General features: G+C 37.5%; 1 protein-coding gene across 1 annotated transcript; it reads left to right on the top strand.

The window, feature by feature from the left end:
• The first annotated feature begins 9,821 nt into the window (after window positions 1-9,821).
• On the top strand, window positions 9,822-10,231 carry LOC123637694 (tubulin beta chain-like). The gene has a single exon (XM_045550682.1). The coding sequence runs from the start codon at window positions 9,822-9,824 to the stop codon at window positions 10,227-10,229; it is 408 nt and encodes a 135-aa protein (XP_045406638.1). The 3' UTR covers window positions 10,230-10,231.
• The last annotated feature ends 9,986 nt before the right edge of the window (window positions 10,232-20,217 follow it).

Genomic DNA, 20,217 nt, shown 5'->3' with positions numbered 1-20,217 from the left:
GTATATCATATTTTCTTTTTTTTTTTTTTTTTTTTTTTTTTTTTGAGACAGAGTCTCACTTTGTTACCCGGGCTAGAGTGAGTGCCATGGCATCAGCCTAGCTCACAGCAACCTCAAACTCCTGGGCTTAAGCGATCCTACTGCCTCAGCCTCCCGAGTAGCTGGGACTACAGGCATGAGCCACCATGCCCGGCTAATTTTTTTGTATATATATTTTTAGTTGGCCAGATAATTTCTTTCTATTTTTAGTAGAGACGGGGTCTCACTCTTGCTCAGGCTGGTCTCGAACTCCTGACCTCGAGCGATCCACCCGCCTCGGCCTCCCAGAGCTAGGATTACAGGCGTGAGCCACCGCGCCCGGCCTCATATTTTCTTTATCCATTCATCCACTGATGGCCATTCAGGTTGGTTTCATATCTTGGCTATTGTGACTAATGCTATAATTAACATGATAATGCTATAATTAACAGATATATCTTCCACATACTGATTTTGTCTCCTTGGGATGAATATCCAGAAGTGGGATTGCTGGATCATGTGGTAGTCCCATTTAAAAATTGTCCATACTATCCAAAGCAATCTACAGACTCAGTGCAATCCTTATCAAACTTCTAATGGCATTTTTTATAGAAATAGAAAAAAAATCATCCTAAAATTCATATGGAACCACAAAAGACCCTGAATATGCAAAGAAATCTTGAGCAAAAAGAACAGAGTTGGAGACATCAGATTTTCTGATTTCAAATTATATTACAAAACTGTAGTAATCAAAATAGTATGATATTAGCATAAAAAAAAATCGAACTGTTAGTTTTGTTGATATTTTCTATTAATTTTCTAGTCTCTATTTCATTTATTACTATTTTACTCTTTATTTTCTTCCTCCTGCTATCTTTGCACTCCATTGCAAAGTTAGGTTGTTTGAGATCTTTCTTTTTTATTAATGCATACACTTATTGCCATAAACTTTCCTCTTAGAACTCCTTTTGCTGCATTCCATAAATTTTGTTATCTGTGTGTTTCCATTTTCATTTTTATGAAGATATTTTTTGATTCCCCTTTTTATTTCTTCTTTGCTCTGTTGGTTGTTCAGGAATATGTTGTTTAATTTCCACATATTTGTAAATTTCTTGATTTTTCCTCCTGGTATTGATTTCTAGATTCATACTGTTTTGGTCAGAGAAGGTACTAGATATGATTTTAATTTCATTAAGTTTGTTAATACTTGTTTTGTGGCATAACATATGCTCTATCCTGGAGAATACTCTGTGTATGCTTGAAAAGAATGTGTATTCTGCTGCTGTTGGACAGAATGTTTTGTATGTGTCTGTTAGATCCATTTGACCTATAGTGTTGTTTAAGTCTTCTGTTTTGTTATTGATTTTCTGACTGGATGATCTATTCATTGTTGAAAATGAGGTATTGAAGTCCCCTACTATTATTGTATTGGTAGCTATATTCCCTTCAGTTCTATTAATATTTGCTTTACATATTTGGGTACTCTGATATTGGGTGCATAAATATTTATAATTGTTATATCCTCTTGATGAATTGATACTTTTATCATTATTAAATGGCCTTCTTGTCTTTTGGACACTTGTTGACTTAAAGTCTATTTTGTCTGATGTGTAGCCATCCCTACTCTCTTTTGATTGCAATTTGCATGGAATATCTTTTTTTCAGGCCTTTACTTTGAGCCTATGTGTGTCCTTAAAGCTAAAGTGAGTCTCTTGTAGGTAGCATATAGATGGATCTGAAATCAGATCTTTTTAAATATCTTTTGGCACTGGAAAAATTTGAAAATGATACAACCTTTTCAAATTTGAAAAAAAAACAAATAAAATTCTGAAAATAATCACATGCATTTAAACGAAGCATTAGTAGCTACAGGATAAAACACTGCAGTGGGTAAGCTTTGTACCCATTTGGAAACTGTGGCTGTTGCACAGGGGTGGAAGAGGAGCTGACTTTTATGCCCTAAAGGTTGCAAAGAAAAGCAGGTTCATGAGTGGGTGAGCAAAGATCACCCAAATACTCTCCTTCTATGTATTTCTACCCTACTTTTCTAGATCCTGGCATTGCTAGAAACCTGTTAGATTCATTCTATTCATAGGTTCATTGATTGATCCACTCATTCATTCATTCCTTTATATCTTCAGTGAACATTTACTGAGCACTTAGCATTCCTCCTGCACTTTGCTAGTTGCTGAAGGTTCAAATAAAACCCAGGGCACTGCCTTCTAGCAGCACATTGTTTGGCAGGCAGGGAAGGACAGCAAACAAATAAGTATCAAGAAAAATCAGTATGGTAAGTGCAATATAAAACAAGAACACAGCAGAGGGGTCGTGGGTGGATGAGGATTGCCACTGTGCCCAGGGCTGGCTTCATTAAGGTGTGACCTGCAGTCACCTAGGACCTCATCCTCAGAAGGGCTCCCCACTTGGTTTAATGCTTTGCTGTTGCCCTCTTGAAATTCTTGATAATTTAAGCTTTGCATTGTATTTTGTAAGTCTGAAGGGAAAATGGAGCATGTGTATGAGCAGAGGAGATCGATCCATGCAATATATGTGTCTTCCATTCCTTGCCACCCCATTTGCACATAGCCTTTGCAATGCCCCAGCGACACAGAATTCCAGCAGACATGTGATGCATGGGAGTTCAGGGAGACCCAAAGGGAGTACAAGGTAAGCATGTCACATCTGTGACTAAGCGCAGCACTGACAGCCCTGAGAGGTTTGCTTTCTGTTTGAACCAGAATTGCTTTGAGAGTGGGCAGTGGCATTCTAAGAAACACTAATGACTCAGGAGCTCTAGAATATTCTTTGTTACTCCTGCTCCTTCCGTATACTAGCTAATGATGTACACTGAAAATCATGACATGGCGAGAAAGTGGAAAATAGGGCTTTCCATAGTTCCTTGTCCTTTTAATCCTTCCTTATTTATCAGTAAGCCAAAGATAGAAAATATTGGTAAAATATGCTGTATTAAGAAGTGAAGTAAGAACATTTGAATTAGTTTTGTATAGTATTTCCATTGTTTTGCTAAGAACAAAATACATATTCGTGCATCAGCTATGAAATAAATATTGTGTAATTTTGGTGATTTTTGCATGCAAGTTAAATGTTCTTATATTTGCAATTAAAACTGGCATTGTATGATATAAAGATGAATGGCAAAATTCATGCTAATAATTTAAAATTTTAATTTTTCTTTACCTAGAATAACATTAAATAGCAAATAAAAAATACAGAGAGAAAGAGAGAGAGAGAGAGATAGGGGAAGAAAGGAAAAAGCTTTATATTTTCATACCTTTAATAGCACCTTTCCCCTGCTTTTTGAAAAAAGAGTCCTGAATTTTCATTTTGCACTTGGCCCTGCAAATTATGTAGCTAGCCCTATGCCTGTACCAACATTAAGCTGTGCACAGTTGTTAATTCTCCTTCTTCCGTTCTTGGCTCTTATGAGTCGGTACAGGAATGAGGATGTGGCAGCCACTTTGAGAATACTATTGTCCCCAACAGTATTCATTTAAGAGAAATCTTCTTAAAAATTGTATCACTTCACAAGCTGTTTGATTGCAGAGCCTATCTTCTATCTAAATGATCTAATGTGCAGATGCTTTGCCTTACTGTCAGATTAATGTATTTGTTAACACCTGCATCTCAGAAGGTAGAAGTAAATATTTCACAATATAATTCAAATGCTATGAATCTTTGAAAGCAGAAGTATAGAATGCTTTTCCTAATGTGGGGTTTCTTCTTGTTTTATAGTTTATTTATAGCCAGTATTAAACATGGCTTCATAAATATTAAAAGTAAGGAAACATTTATTTTCAGTAATGTAATATTCTACAACCTGAGAAATATATTTGATTGGAAATGAGTGTGTAGAGAATTATGTTGAAATCATTGAAATGACTTTTGTGGTTTTTACTCAAATTGGCTGGTATATCAGATTTCATTTTTCCTCAGTAAACATTCATAGCTCAAGTGCCATAGGCCATTATATTTCACAGCCTTTGGCTTATAATAAAGACCTTTTGAATTGTCCTACTTGGTTGACTTTTAGTGATTTATCGACAGCTGCTGCATTTACTCCTATCAAGCATCATAGATTATAGAATAAAATAAAAGGTTTATTTTACATAAATAATAGTGATTTTTAGTAACAGGAACGAAAACTGACTAATAAGTATAAATGTCAGTGACTGACCCTTCTGTTTCTTTATTGTTGAGTTATCTGTTTTTTTTATCCTCCTTTTTTTCTGTATTCTGTAATGGCACTCTGCCTGTATTGTTGCAATTATTGGTGTAGTTAGATTTAGGTCTACCATTTTTTTGTTTCTATTTTTCCCCTCTGTTTTTTGTTCCTCTGTTCCCCCTTTCTTCCTTCCTTTTAGGTTAATTGAATATTTTTTGAACTACATTTTAATTTATCTATTGGATTTTCAGTTATATTTCTTTGCATTAGTTTTAGTGGTTGATCTTGAAATGATGATATGCATTCTAAACTTTTCACAGTCTACTTGGAGTTAATATTATATGACTTCATGAAAAATGGAGAAACTTTGCAACTCTTTAGGCCCATTTACTACCCTCCCATCTATTATGCTATGATTGTCATGTGTATTACATCTATTTATTCTATAAATCTAACAAAAGAATATTATACTTTTTGCTTTGAAGTGATATGCATTTTAAAGAAATTAAGAGAAAATAGTAGTCTTTTATATTGACCCAGGTGTTTACAATTTCTGATGCTCTTCATTCTGTCTTGAAAATTTGAATTTCCATCTGGTATTATTTCTCCCAGACTAAAGAACTTCCTCGACACTTGTTTCAGTGCAGAGCTGCTGGTGATGAGTTCTGCTAGTTTTATTTTTATGGGGACATGTTTTTATTTCACCTTAATTCTTAAATGATATTTTTACTGGATTTAGAGTTTTGAGTTGGCTTTCTTCTTTTTTCTTTCAGCCCTATAGAGATGTTGACTTCCTCACTTTCTGGCCTCCATAATTTCTAATGCAAGACAGCAGTCAATTGATTTATTGTTCAAATGTATGTAGTATGCTATTTTTTTTCCTAGCTACTTTAAAGATGTTCTCTTTGCTTTTGGGGTTCTGCAGTTTGATTATGGTATATTTAGATTTGATTATTTTGAATTCATACTGGTTGGGGTTTTCTGAATTTTTTGAATCTGTAAACCTATGTCTTCCATCAAATTTGGGAAATACTTATTGCGTCACCAAATGTTTTTTTCTGTCCCATTCTCTGCTTCTGGTATCATAATTACCCATATGTGAAACCTTTTGATATGTCCCTCACTCTGTCTAAAAGTTCCCTGAGAAGTCTGTCTAGTTCCCAAACACCTTCAAATTAGAGCATATCTGGAGACACTGGATAGTCTATTAATGAGTTGATATTAATGAATATTTCTCTTTTTGCTCTGGATGTTAGAAAGCCAAAAAAACAAAAAAAATCCAACAGTTAAGGCTCAATCACAGAAAATGTTTCACATATTTGATTTCTTTTCATACTTCAATTTTCAGTTTCCATGTTACTAACCTTATTAAATATGTTATTATTTTGCAAGCATCTATATTTTTTTGGGAAGAGTCATAATATAAAAACTATGTAGCATACTGTAAATGCTTATGAATAAAATGAAAGAGCCTCCTCCCTAATACCTACAGAAATTGCCCAATGCATAATCATCTGGGGAGAGTCTCAGCAAAATTAAAATACAGTTAAATATTCATCTAAGGAACATTATATTCATTAAACCCATGTATTATTCCATTTATGATGTTAGATAAGAAATAAGCAAGTTATAGACCTAGCCTTCAAAGAATTTATAAATTGAGAGAAAACTAAAAATATATATAAACAATAATTTTGTGATAAATTTGTATAAACAATAAATTTGTAATACAAGGCATGATGACCTCTGCTGTCACAGAGAGGAAGCAATGTTCTGTGGACCACAGAAAAGAAATTATAAGGAGTTGGTATTTGATGTGGATCTTAAAGAATGTATAAAATGCTGGCAGATGGAGAAGTCAGCAAGTCACATGGTGACTTATATTGTGAAGTTAGCAGAATCTGAGGATTGGGGGCAGACCAAGAAAGTGGAGTGGTGTTGTTAAGTTAGCAAAAGAGACGATGATTAAAATAGAAAAAGGAGAACTGGAAGGCTGCACGGAGCTGTATACCAGGACAATCTCACAGGAGCTGAGAAGTAGCAGAGAGCTTAAAAGCTGAGGATCTAAACTAAATCAAAGACCAAATGGCACCAGCTCTTAGGAACATGCTGTTACAGTGGGTGGTGTTGGTGTTGGTGTTGGTGGGGTGTGTGTGTAGGTGTGTGCGGTTACAAGCAAGAAGACCAGACGAATCTGCTGGCAACATACTTGGTATTCCAGCTGGTTTAATTTGCCCCCAGCATCTCAGGGTGTTCCCCCACTGTGCACCTAAGGGAGCAGAGCATCAATAGCTTCTGTTGGATAGTCAATTCTGGTTGCAGCTAGGGTTCAGAAAAGAAAGAAAGAGGGAAATGAGAATCAAAGTTAGACAAATAGGTTGGGAGTAGACTACTGCAGACTTCATGACTTTTTAAAAAATTATTTTTAATTTTTATCAAAAATAAAATGTGTATGGTTGATAATCAAAGGGTAGCTAATGGCATCTAGTGAAATGTTCGCAGTTACATATTTTTTGATTCTCTATTTCTCCCACCCCAGAGAAAGCTATTTTTAAATGCATTTTCCAAGCAGTTTCACCCTATTATTGTACAGTATGCACATATTATTATTATTTGATTTTTAAATTTTAAACACGATCTATTGGTTTTCTGCTAAGATAGGTAAAATTTAATGCACTTTCATAACTTAACTAAACTTTCTTTCCCTCCATGCTAATATAGTTATCATTCTACTTGTGTTCCTCATGATAAATTTAAATATTTTAATTCTTGTTCCATGAACTATAGGCAATAAATCTTGAATCCCCCACATTGTAACGTGACTTTCTTTCACCTTTTCCCAAAGGTCTCACATTTTACTTTTACTTCAAGTTATCAAGGTTGATAAGATATAAATTCTATTTAGCAATCATAATTACTTCTTTTGGATTTTGTCTAGCGATTGATTCTGAGATTTGAAAATCAGTACTATTTACTTTGTTACAACTGTGCAACTACTTTTGCTCTATCAGTATGCTATGATTATTTTGAGGGTATCTTTTTATTTTTTTCTGAAGATTTTATTTATGTTTCAAGTTTATTACATGGACTGTTTTTATTATATTCAAAAGTTCTTAGCAACTTCTCAAGAGTAATACCAAATGTATAAATCTTGTTTTCAGTTTGCTTCTTCCTGGAACCCCTAATCGTCCTGCTACAGGGTTTACAGTGAGTTTATATCTATTTTAATCCTTGATATGATTTTCAAGGGTCTTGATACAGAGCAAAGGTAAATACTTGTGATTATTCCTCTATTTTGTCCTTTGTAATTCCTTAACTTTTACTGTAGTTTGTGGATGCTTGCTGGAAGCTAAATCTAAACTAGCTTTTTTGTGGATTTCCCAGGCCCCTCAAATTTTGCATGTATGAAATAGAACTAATTTTCTACCTAACTTGCATTCCAGCCTATACCTCTTTACAATGCAAATGTTTCTGAATGTATTAAATCTCAATCACTCTCCAGCTGCTCTCCTGAGCCTTTTTCTCATCTTATTTTCATAGAGTCTCAGGGAAATCCTGTCAATATTCTAGTTACAGTCACTATCCAGTTGCCAGTAAGTCCTGAATTAGTATCTCCATCTACAATCTCTTTTGAGCTCCATACTTGCCTGCTAGGCAGACTCTCTCCCAGTCTCACCAGCATCTTCACATTGGCATGTACAGAGCTGCGTCATCATCTTTTCTCCTGAATCTGCTCCTCATGTGGTCCTTGCCTCACTGAGTGGAACCATCAATTATTTGCTCAAGCAAGGGATCTGGGAGTCACTTTTTTTTATTTGTATAAATTTAGGGGGTACAAGTGCAGTTCTGCTACATGGATATATTGTGTAGTGGTGAAGTCTGGGCTTTTAGTGTAACTGTCACCGAATAGTGCATATTGTACCCACTAAGTAATTTCTCATCCCTCACCCCCTCTCAACCTCCCTCTTGTCTGAGTCTCCAATGTCTATTATTCCACACTCTATGTCCATGTGTACATGTTATTTAGCTTCCACTTATAAGTGAGAACTTGTGGTATTTGACTTTCTGATTCTGAGTTGTTTAGCTTAAGATAATGGCCTCTGGTTCCATACATGTTGCTGCAAAAACACATGATTTCATTCTTTTTTATGGCTGAATAGTATTCCCCCCTCTCTCTCTCTCTCTCTCTCTCTCTCTATATATATATATATATATATATATATGTATGTATATATATATATATATATATATATCTCACAATTTCTTTATCCAATCATCCATTGATGGACACTTAGATTGATTCCATATCTTTGCTATTGTAAATAGTGCTGCTATAGACATATGAGTGCAGGTATCGTTCTAATAATTTCTTTTCTTTTTGGTAGATAACCAGTAGTGGGATTGCTGGATTGAATGATAGTTCTACTCTTAGTTCTTTCAGAAATCTCCATACTATTTTCCATAGAGGTTTTACTAACTTACATTCCCATCAACAGTATATAGGGATTACCTTTTCTCCTCATCTTTGCCAATATCTGTTATTTTTTGTCTTTTTAGTAATAGCCATTATGACTGGTATAAGATGATTTCTCACTGTGGTTTTAACTTACATTTCTCTGATGATTAGTGACGTTGAACATTTTTCGTATGCTTGTTGGCCATTTGTATGTCTTCTTTTGAAGTGTCTATTGAAGTCTTTTGACCCTCTTTTAATATGATTATTATTATTATTTTTATCTGTTTGAGTTCCTTTCAAATTCTGGATAATCAGTCCCCCAAAAGATGCATAGTTTGCACATAATTTAACCCATTCTGCAGGTTGTCTGTACACTATGTTGATTATTTCTTTTGCTGTGTAGTAGCCTTTTAGTTTGATTAAGTCCCATTTGTCTACTTTTGTTTTTGTTGCTTGTATTTTTGTGGTCTTAATCATGAATTCTTTGCCTAGACCAATGTCCTGAAGAGTTTCCTTAGGTTTTCTTCTACTATTTTTTATGGTTTCAGGTCTTACATTTAAGTCTTTAATCCATCTTGAGTTGACTTTTGTATACCATGAGAGACAGGGGTCCAGTTTCATTCTTCTGCATATGGCAATCCAGTTTCCCCAGCACCATTTATTGGAAAGGGTGTTCTTTCCCCAGTGTATATGTATTTTTTGACTTTGTCAAAGATCAGTTGGCTGTAGATATGTGGCTTTATTTCTGGGTTCTGTATTCTGTTCCATTGACCTATGTGTTTATTTTTATACCAGTACCACTCTATTTTGGTCACTACCGCCTTGTAGTATAATTTGAAGCCAGGTAATGTGATGCCTCTGGCTTTGTTCTTTTTGCTTAGAATTGCTTTAGCTATTTGGGTTCTTTGTTGGTTCAATATGTATTTTAGGATTGTTTTTTTCTAATCTGTGAAAAATGACGTTGGTCTCTGATAGAGATTGCATTGAATCTGTAGATTGCTTTGGATAGTATGGTCATTATAACAATATTAATTCTTCCAATTGATGAGCATGGGATATTTTCCCATTTGTTTATGTCATCTACAGTTGCTTTCATCAGTGTTTTGGATTTTTCTTGTAGAGATCTCTCACCTCTTTGGTTAAATATGTTAAATATGTTTAAAAATGTCCGCCACCTTTATCGGCAACAGCACGGCCATTCAGGAGCTGTGCAAGCGCATCTCGGAGCAGTTCATAGCCATGTTCCGGCGCAAGGCCTTCCTGCAGTGGTACACAGGTGAGGGCATGGACGAGATGGAGTTCACTGAGGCTGAGAGCAACATGAACGACCTGGTGTCCGAGTACCAGCAGTACCAGGACGCCACGGCCAAGGAGGAGGGAGAGTTTGAGGAGGAGGTCGAGGAGGAAGTGGCACAGAGCCGCCTGTCACTGGGTAAAGCGCGGAAGCGGCGTGAGCTCTTTATTCACTCACAAGTTGTTCTGATAGCCCCGTCTCGCTGTGTGTGCACCTGCTGTTCTTCCTGTCTTGACATCACACGCTGTACAGACACCACCATTAAAGCATTTTCATAGTGTGTGGTTTCGCCTCTCCAGTTCCTTCTGATAGGCCCTTCGTGTGCTGTTGCCGAACGTCATTGCGTAGTTGTTCTGCAGGGCTGCGAGGGAGCAAGGCTGCAGCTGAGCCGAGCTTACCACACACCCAGGGACAAGCATGCGATTGGCTCCTGCAGGAGCCAGCATGGGCTGTGAACACGACAGGCTTCCAGGGAACAGGGGGCTGTCCTGGGCCTTGGGGACATCTGCTCATTGGGGAACCTGCTCCCTGGAGGCAAGCCTATCCCATCCCAGAGGCCAGCTGGCTGTGTCTGGGGTTTTCATAAAAAAAAAAAAAAAAAAAAGGTATTTCTTTTTGTAGCTATTGTAAATGGGATTGCCTTCTTGATTTGGTTCTCAGATTGATTGTTAGTAATGTATGGAAATGCCAGTGATTTTTCTATATTGATTTTGTATCCTGAAACTTTACTGAATTCATTTATCAAATCTAAGAGTTTTTTGGAGGAGTCTTAAGGATTTTCTAGGTATAAGATTATATCATCAGTGAACAGAGATATTTTGACTTTCTCCTTTCCAATTTGGATCCCTTTTATTTCTTTCTCTTGCCTGATTGATTTTCTAGGACTCCTGGTACTATGCTGAATAGGAGTGGTGAAAGTGGGCATACTTGTCTTGTTCCGGTTCTTAGCAAAATTGCTTTCAACTTTTTCCCTGTTCAGTATGACAGTTAGTGGGTATTTTATTGGGTTGTACAGGTCAACCCCCAGGCCAGCAGATGGCGCTTGTAGGTAAGAGCCGGCTGTGGCAGTAGCAACGAGGTTTATGTTTGATCTTTGTTCTCCAATGTCCCAGTCAATGGGCTGGGCTGTGGAATGCACAGTGACTTGGGTTCCACGCTCAGTCTCGGGAGGGAAGCTGGGTTTAACTGGGCCATGCAAGCTTGAACTCGGGCCCCTCAACGGTGGGGGTGTGCAAGCGCCAGCTCCAACAGCCTGGAGATATGCCTGGGCAAGTAGTGGCGAAACCGCCACTGCACCAAATTCCTTGCACGGGAAGAGAGTGACAGCTCAAGCTTAGTCCAGGCGAGTGGGTATGGGACCTGCCTCCCTCTCACTCCTTTGCACGGACAGGGCACATTCTCCGTCCAACTATGAGAATGAGCTGAGGCGCTCAGTAAATCACATGCAGGTTGGCCTTAGCTCACAAAGCTCTCCCTATCTGCAAATCTTGCCATCGGGGAAAACCATGGCCCCCATAAATCTCCCCCTCTCCGTCCCGTGAAGGGAGAAAGCCCAACTCCAGCTGGAGTGCACTACACACTTGCCACTCAGTTCTGGCTGTGGGGACTCTTCCCGGCTCCAGACCAAGTGCTCCAAACTCCAGCCTGAGACAGTCTCATGCCGCTGCTAGGTCGCTGAAGACTGCCTGGTTTGGTAAGAGCCAGTATTGAGAATGACATCTTCCTGAGGGTCCCAGGTCTGGGAAAATGCCTGAAGCCATTCGTGTGCCTTCCTTTCTCACAGTTTCCTGGCTTCTCCCCAACTTAGCTCCAGGGCTGGGCAAGGGTAAGGTGATCTCCCGTGGCCTGGGTTTCCTGGTTCCCCAGAGAAAAGCTGGATAAAGAGGGACCCTCTCTCACACTCTCCTGCACTGGGAGAATTGACAGTTCTCTGAGGGACGCTGCTACATGGGCTGCTTGCCCACCTCTTCCCCAGGATCTGAAGTGGCCTTCACTTTCCTGGTGAGTTCCCATGTTCCTTCTTGAATAAAAGATCACAGTTGAATCTCTACACACTATGTTGCTATTTCCAAGTGGGAGGGGCATGCTAACAAGCTTCTAACCCACCGTCTTGCTGGGAGTCACTCTTGACTCTTCCTCAGTCTTCTGATCTCACCAGTAGTTAATTGCTGTCGAATCTATCCCATACATCTTTGTCAAATTCATTCCATTTCCTAATCCCCACTGCCACAACTTTAGCTGATGCCCCATCTGAATTATTCCAATAGCTTCCCAACTCATTTCTTTGACTCTCTATACCTCTTCCTGGGACACATTTTCTTCTCCATTTGCTCTGATTAATTAATCTCTATTCATCTTTTAGGTGGTTTTCCTTTAGGAAGACAGAAAAGAACCGTATATATAAAGTTAGATGCTCTTGATAAGTACTCCACATCATCTCAGGCTTTTCCTATTCATAACAGTATCTTACCTTGTAGTATAATTTTTTTCTGCATCCTGTTCTATAAATTAATTAAAACAATATCTATCTTATACAATATTGTATTCCTACTGCATAACACAATGTCTAGAACATAGCAACAGCTTAATATATATTTTTGAGCAAACGAATGAATATCATGCTTAGTATTCCTTTGGAAGCTCTTTTCCCATTTTGATTGTTCTAGCATGTGAATATCAAATTAATCATGTCCCAAAAGGAAGCTCTTGACTAATACATGTCTCATTTCATTATTAAAATACCCATTATCCTTAATTTCACTTATGGATGGAATTTTATCTTTCATTGCTTGCAAAAATATTTCTCACTCTAATTTTTTTTGTTTGTTTTTTTGCTTTCTACTTATCAGGTCTGTGAATGTGTATCATGTGTTGTTCTCAAGGGCTTTCTGATTTCTCAGTACTCTTTTGTAGTAATTAAGCTATGTTTTTTAATTCATGAAGATAAGTTTTCAATTAGAAGTAAAGGGTTTACCTACAAAGGAAAAACATAATTGCATAGAAATAAAAGCCTTGAAAATATATCTGACGATTCAGAATATATATTAGTGACCCTCTTAACCTTTGAATGAGTATCCTAATCAAGCATAACCTAAATACTTACCACTAAATTCTAAAACAAGAACTGTCTCAGCCATGAATTTAATGCATTGAATCACAAATAAGTGATGGCATAATGGCCAAATAATTTGATGACTGTTTATATAATGATAAAAGATAAACTTAGGCACATTAATGTTTGGAAGAGTTTATTTGAGCAGATAGCAATTCATGAATTGGACAGCTCCATACCACAGGTGGTTTGAGGCTCCAACGAAGGGGCTTGTGGGTGGGGGCTTTTATAATGTGAATGTGGAGCCAAGGCAAAGAAAATATGTGATTGGTTAAAGTACAGCAGTAGCCTTAAAAATCTCCAGATAGAGGTTAGTTGGCAGTTTCTGACTGTTAAAACTTAATTTTTGTTTTTCTAGAATATGACTGTTTATGCTGACTTGGGTTTTGGTTTGCTTAGTAGGAAGGATGGAAAGACAAAGAATACATGAGGGATTATATATAATAAAGAGGTAAAGAAGATGACAGTTGATGCAACTTCACAAAATGAACCAAAGTCAGAGGCAAAGGCCTCTGGTTAGATTGAGGGGGGTGTTAGATGGGGTGTTTTTTTCCTCAGTGTTTAGCACAATAACTGGCTATTAGAATTAAATTGTCCCCCTCTTCTTAAATTCATATATTGAAGTCATAAACCCCTGTACCTCAGAATGTGACTGTACTTGGAAATGTCATTGCAGATATAATGAGTTAAGATGAGGTTGCAGTGGGGTAGGGTAGTGGGCCCCAATCCAATGCCTGAATTAGTTATAAAAAGGGAAATTTGAACACAGATGCACACAGAAGGAAGATGATATGAAGAGACATAGGGAGAAGATGGTCATATACAAGCCAAAGACAGAGACGTGGAACAGATCCTTTCTTCATAGCCCTCAGAAGGAATTAACCCTGCTGACCCCTTGATTTTGGACTTTAAGCCTTCAGAACTAGGAGACAACAAATTACTGTTATCTCAGCCACTTAGCTCTAGACAGCCCTAGATAGAATGGCAAGCGTAATAGGAAGCCCATACTTGGTGGGTTGATGAGAGGGTAAATGAGTAAATAAATGCATGGATAAGTGGGAGAAATGACTCTCAGGGTTGAGGAGAACAAGAAAAAATTCAGTCGATTGTTAAGTTATCTTAAAGGTTTGAAATAGTTCAGTTGGTGATTCAGAGAGAACAGTAAATTTGAAATTCGAATGAAGATACTTGGGAGGAAGGTGATGAATTAATGGTTTAGAAGTGATATGATGGAGCAAGGCAAGAATAAACCCTTTTTCTTGTCCCACTGAACTAAAGGGGAATCAGAAAAGGGAAGCATTTAACAACCTGAGTGACTGGGGGTGTGGTACAAAAAGTTCTCATCATCTGCTGTTCCAGATCTCACGTACGTTGATAGTCATTGACGTGCTCAGCCAGACCCCTTTACCCACAAAGCAGCTGATGTCAAGCCAGGAGACCAAGGATTGTGTGTGCATGCTAATGTTTTCCACTTTGATCATTTTGACATTCTTTCTGAATAATCCTTTGAATATTTTCCCATCGTGTACGTTGATAAAGTAAAGGTTTCAGGTGTCCTTCCTCACATCTCTTTAGGTGCTTTGAACACACAGTAATATGCTGTGGAAGCCATGAGGAAAATACAAATACTTTCTAGGTACTAAATATCAGATTTTAGTCATTAAGTTTCAAAGATATGTTTTATAGGCAATAACTATACAGGTGAATAACAATTTATAAAGCAAGTTTAATAGCAAGGACTGCCTTGCTATTAAAAATAACAAAATATTAAGAAATAAGACACTAGGATATAAATGTAGTTCATGTTATGTTTGCATTTTGGGTCTTATAGGAATATATTTATAAAATGATGTTAGATTCTTGCAAAAGCGAATGCCATGATGATACCACTGCAGAAAGGATCCTTTTGCATCTACCGTCTCAGCGAGGTCAGTGGACCCTGCAGCATCGTGTTCCTTAAGCTTTGGGAAGTTTCCAGGGTAGATTCCCAATGACCTGGAGGTGCTGTCCTTTTCTGGGCTTGGGCTCTTATTTTTGGAAAAAGCTTCCTATTTCTCATTTCTGTTCTTCCACTGCAATTGTTATGCTTCTAGTATTAGATTAAAAAAATTATCTCTTACACTCAGTCACACAATTAGCTCCTATCTAGGGGGATCATACAGAGTATACGTGTTAGTGGGCTATTTTTATGGTCAGCTCATTACCCTGGGTGGTAGGTAATCTATGAGAAAATTTTAGAGTCGATATTCCATTGCTTATGTTGATACAGATAATTAACATGGTTTTCCTCCTGTAGGAAATTGCAGAGGATCAAAATATGCCACTCCAGAATGTATTACTTTAGCATAAAGATTATTTTGAGCTGGAGGGAAATAAAAATCAATAGATGCAAAAAGAAACCTTTCTGGAGCTTCCCTTATCTAAGTAAAAGCAGGAACTTCTGAGAAATGACCATCGTACATTACCTCTCCTGGGGGAGTTTTATGGCCATGAAAAAGATGGAAAGTTGGTGCTGAGATGGGCCTGCATAAACAAATGTTACTGTTTTCCCCACATATTTATCTTTCCACAGTTTGCCACCTTTGGAAGCCTAAAACCCTTTTCCTTTGTCTTGTCACTTCTCTACAAATTCGTTGCTAAGATGCTATATAAACCCAAGTTCTAACTATCCCTTTGAGTTAGATACTCATCATTGAGATTTCTTCTATATGATGTGTGCTGCATGCATTAATAAACTGTTTATTTTTCTCTTGTTAACCTGTCTTTTGGCAGTCTAATTTTCAGAGCCCCAGCCAATGTACCTAAGGTGGGTGGAAGAGAAAGAAAATTTTTCCTCCCTTCCAAAGTCATCTAAAGCTATTTTCTCTTCTGTAGAACTTGTAGAGCTACTGAAACACTTCCTTAACAAGGGGGATAAGGGGAAATATGATACACTCCCCAGCCCAGGAAACTACCCTGTCTCTAGGCCTTTCTCTCAATTCCACACTGCTACTCAACCTCTCACTAGGTCATGGTCCATGGTTAACTTTTTATAGCTCTCCTAACTGAACTGTGAACTTCTGGTTTGTAGCCTCTTGTTGTGGAGTAACTTATGTCTATTTTCTGCCTTTATCTCCATTTCTAATCCAGATAATGCCATTTGCCTTAGTTGGTTCCATGAATTCAACCTACAATCTCTTAGGCAAGACCTTCTTATAAATCCTAAAGGTTCTACCAGATGACTAGACACACATCAAACACTGAAGAAACATGGACTGATGCTTGCATAATTAATTGATTGAGACTGTCTTGCCACTGCACACTTCCCAACCACAGATTACATTCAAACAGTGAAGAGTTTGGTAACCAGTGCCAACAGTGAAGTTGCCCTGGGAGCCTGCAGTTCAGTGGGCTGCTTCTAGCTGACCAACAGTTGTCTGGGGCAGACAGGTCATTTGAGAACCAAAGGAAACCTAGTGGGAAACAAATGCAATGCATCTAAATATCAGGTTATTAATGTTTATTATTTTAGCTACCATTTGTTGAACACTTAGGCTGTGCCAAACACCAAAGCTAAGTGCTTTACATGTAACAGTAATTATGGGAAAGATAGTATTATCTCTATTTCTCAGACGAGGAAATGAAAGTTTAGAGAAATTAAGCAACTTGCTCAAAGTCACAGAATTTAAATGACATGCGAGTGGTTGGAATTTGAACCTGGGTCTGTCTATATTTATAGCATGTGCTCTTGACAGGAGAGATACCCTTTGTCGTTACGTTTGGGAAATGGCAGCCTCAGCTGCTGACAGAGAGCCAACGTCAGAGAGCAGCATTTCTCTCCTTCATCTTGCTCTTCAGCCTCTGCTTAACACTGCGTCACATTCTTAGGAATGTTTCCTATAAATGTTGCTCCTAGATTTAGGTTGACTCTCCTTGTTCTATGTTCTCTTCAGAGGTTACAACACCAGTTCGATCTAAGGGAGTGATCTTTGCCTTCACACTCCCTCTACAGAAGAATAAAGGGACATCAGAGATTTCCTTATGCAATCACCACCCCCATAAAGGATGTAACTCAGATGACCCTGGTTATTATTTCCATGGTGATATTAGAAAAAGTTTCTATGTGTACATATAAGTGTGCATACACACTGGGACAGCAAAGATAAAACGTGATACATTGTTGTTAACCTTCAGGTCTCTTCATTTTCTTTAGTAATTGCACAAGAAGGCAAGAATCACATGTGAAACTAATTATAGGAGGACATACTGAGTAGTACAGCAGTTAAAATGCTGTGGGTTTACATTATTTATTAAAAGATTGAGTATGAGAAACAAATTCTAATTTTTATAAAAGTTGTTTCCAAAAGGAGTCAAATAACTGTATTTTTAAAAAAATGCTACTGTTTGGGTGTCCCCCTATTTCAATGAAATAATTCTCTGAAAAATGCACATATCGTTTTGTTTACAAAAATCTCCGGTGTATTTTGTTCGGCCTTTTCTACCCACATCGCTCAGCACATTCGTTTTTACCCAAATGTTTTATACATACCGTATTATTTGACCATCTGTTGTCTTTGACACATTGTTTTTCTCTCTGAGTTTATTTATTTTTTAAAATTTGTCTCTCAGTGAGTTGCTCATCTAACTACTTACAGATATTCGTCTTTGCATGTTAAGTAAAGACCATTTATTGTCTTTTAAAGTATCATCATCTTCTTATCTGAGAAACATGCACAATTCTCAGCTTGTTGATAACATGTGTTTGAAGGTACAGCTGTCAGTCCTGGGTGGTGGATTGCAGTGAAGACTGGGCAGGACAAAATGACACCAGTTCCCAGAGAGCTACGTGAAAAAGGTACAGAGAGGGAGGCATGAGGTCACAAGTTGGGGAAAGCAAAGTGAGTTAACACTGCAATATGAGAAAAGCCAGTACCATGAATTCAGAGGATGAAGCTGGCATCAGAGTCAAGGGGTAGTGACATCATAGCCAAAGGTGAAATGGAAAGGCTACTGAAGAGTTGGAGCAAAGGTCTAGGGGTAGTGGTATGATTCAGACAGAAGACCAAGGACTAGGATGTAACAGAACAAGAATGTGGAAACCAGGAAGAGTCTAAGAGTCTAATGACAAGTGGTAGGGCTATAGACATGTCTTAAAAGGATACAATTTCTCATCTTTGGAAAAGGAAAGGATGATGTCTGGAAGTTGAGTGGTACTTCCCAGACTAGAGAAAAGCATGGCACTGAGGAGTTTTGGGTAAAGGCTCACATGGGAATTATGCCATAAAATAAATATCAAATACCAATCATTTTGTGCTAGATACCAGCTAAATTGTCCATGATCAGGAGTTTCAGCTGTACATTTTTGCTTATCTTCTAAATGGCATTATTGGGTTTTACTTTTCAATAATCTTAAGATGTATCTCTGCTGTAAATAAAGAGGAAATCATGAAATTACTGTAGAAATTCCAGTTTGAGGCTAGTATTCTTAAGAAAATAAGCAGTCCATTTTCCACATACAACCCATTCCTAATCAGCACTCATCACCCTTGCTGTGTCAGAAAACAATTTTTATGGCGAGATCAGAGTTGCCAACCACTAGTTAAGGTCAGTAACGTGACTCATGGATGCAAAACAGGCAGTTTTTGGAAAGACCAGGTGCTGGTTTATGCAACTTGGCTGATGGCAGACACAGCAGATGCTCCGAAAGGCAGACTTTGGAACACTGCATGTGGATCTTTCCATAAACAAGAATTGTTCTTGAAAAGTTTATTCAGTTTATGGGACATGGTAGTCTTCTTCCCCATTAGGGATGAATGTTTCCATTCACTGATGTCAAAAGACTAAATCCCACCATTAGTTTCAGAAATCTCAAAGAGCAGAGCTTTAAAAGAGGCACAAGTGTTTTCTTCTTTTAAGAGATATTTGAAACTCTGGCGAGGATCTTGAACCATAATTTATATAAATTGGGATACATTCATGGAAGGAGAGGTTATTGTGCAAACTGCTGGGATTCTGGGATACTGACATAAAAATTAGTAAATTTAGACTTTATTTCTCCCTCTTTCACTGATAGAATTTATTGGATGACCTTAAATGAGTGATATAATGTCTTTGTACCTCAACCTTTCCCTTTGAAAATGTAAATAAAATTGATACATAGTACAAATAACAGTTTATTCTATCCATGACTCTTTGGATATTTTTAATATACTTATAACATTGTCTGTCTTCCAAATAAATTCATAAATAAATCAGATTTTGGACAAAGGCGAACCCTTTTTATTTCTTGTTTGAAACTTGGTCCATGACACATAAATAAAGTTCTATATTCATTGCCTTTATTTCTCCCTAAAATACCATTTTTTGAGCAAAACAGAATTACTGCTGCTTCTTTCAAGTTATTTTTCAAGAACGATTTGAATTTTCTTACTGCGTTTTTATTCTGAATAAATCATATGTTTTTGAAGCCTTCTCCCTAAATATTTTATAATCAAATTTTGTCTTTGAGATTGAATCTGTGGTCCTTTTTAAAAATTTTGGTGTAATTGACTCTGAGACCCCTCTCTAAACTTAAACTAAGAATATAAAACTTCTCAAAAATCACCCTGAATAAAATTAATAATAAAGGGTTTGGCGGGGTGCGGTGGCTCATGCCTGTAATCCTAGCACTCTGGGAGGCCGAGGCGGGAGGATTGCTCGAGGTCAGGAGTTCGAGACCAGCCTGAGCAAGAGCGAGACCCCGTCTCTACTAAAAACAGAAAAAAATTATATGGACAGCTAAAAAAATAAATAAAAATAAAAATATATATATATATATAGAAAAATTAGCCTGGCATGGTGGCCCATGCCTGTAGTTCCAGCTACTTGGGAGGCTGAGGCAGAAGGATCGCTTAAGCCCAGGAGTTTGAGGTTGCTGTGAACTAGGCTGACGCCACCGCACTCTAGCCTGGGCGACAGAGCAAGACTCTGTCTCAAAAAAAAAAAATTAATAATAAAGGGTTTTATAAAACTTGCCTCGGTTTACCATTGAAACACTAATTCAGATTCTGTTGTTAATTTCAGGATAAAAGATAGTAGAAAAAAGAGGACACATTACCGAGAATGCTCTCTAAATTAAATCATTGATTGATTGGATTACTTTACTTATGTAATGAGATTCTTGAATCCAATTACAC

This window comes from Lemur catta, chromosome 5 (assembly GCF_020740605.2).
Source record: "Lemur catta isolate mLemCat1 chromosome 5, mLemCat1.pri, whole genome shotgun sequence".
Classification (NCBI taxonomy): Eukaryota; Metazoa; Chordata; class Mammalia; order Primates; family Lemuridae; genus Lemur; species Lemur catta.
This window is presented reverse-complemented; position numbering and strand designations above follow the sequence as displayed.

Excerpts from the sequence above, each read along its gene's own strand:
- LOC123637694 (XM_045550682.1), top strand. The coding sequence starts at position 9,822 with ATGTCCGCCACCTTTATCGGCAACAGCACGGCCATTCAGGAGCTGTGC.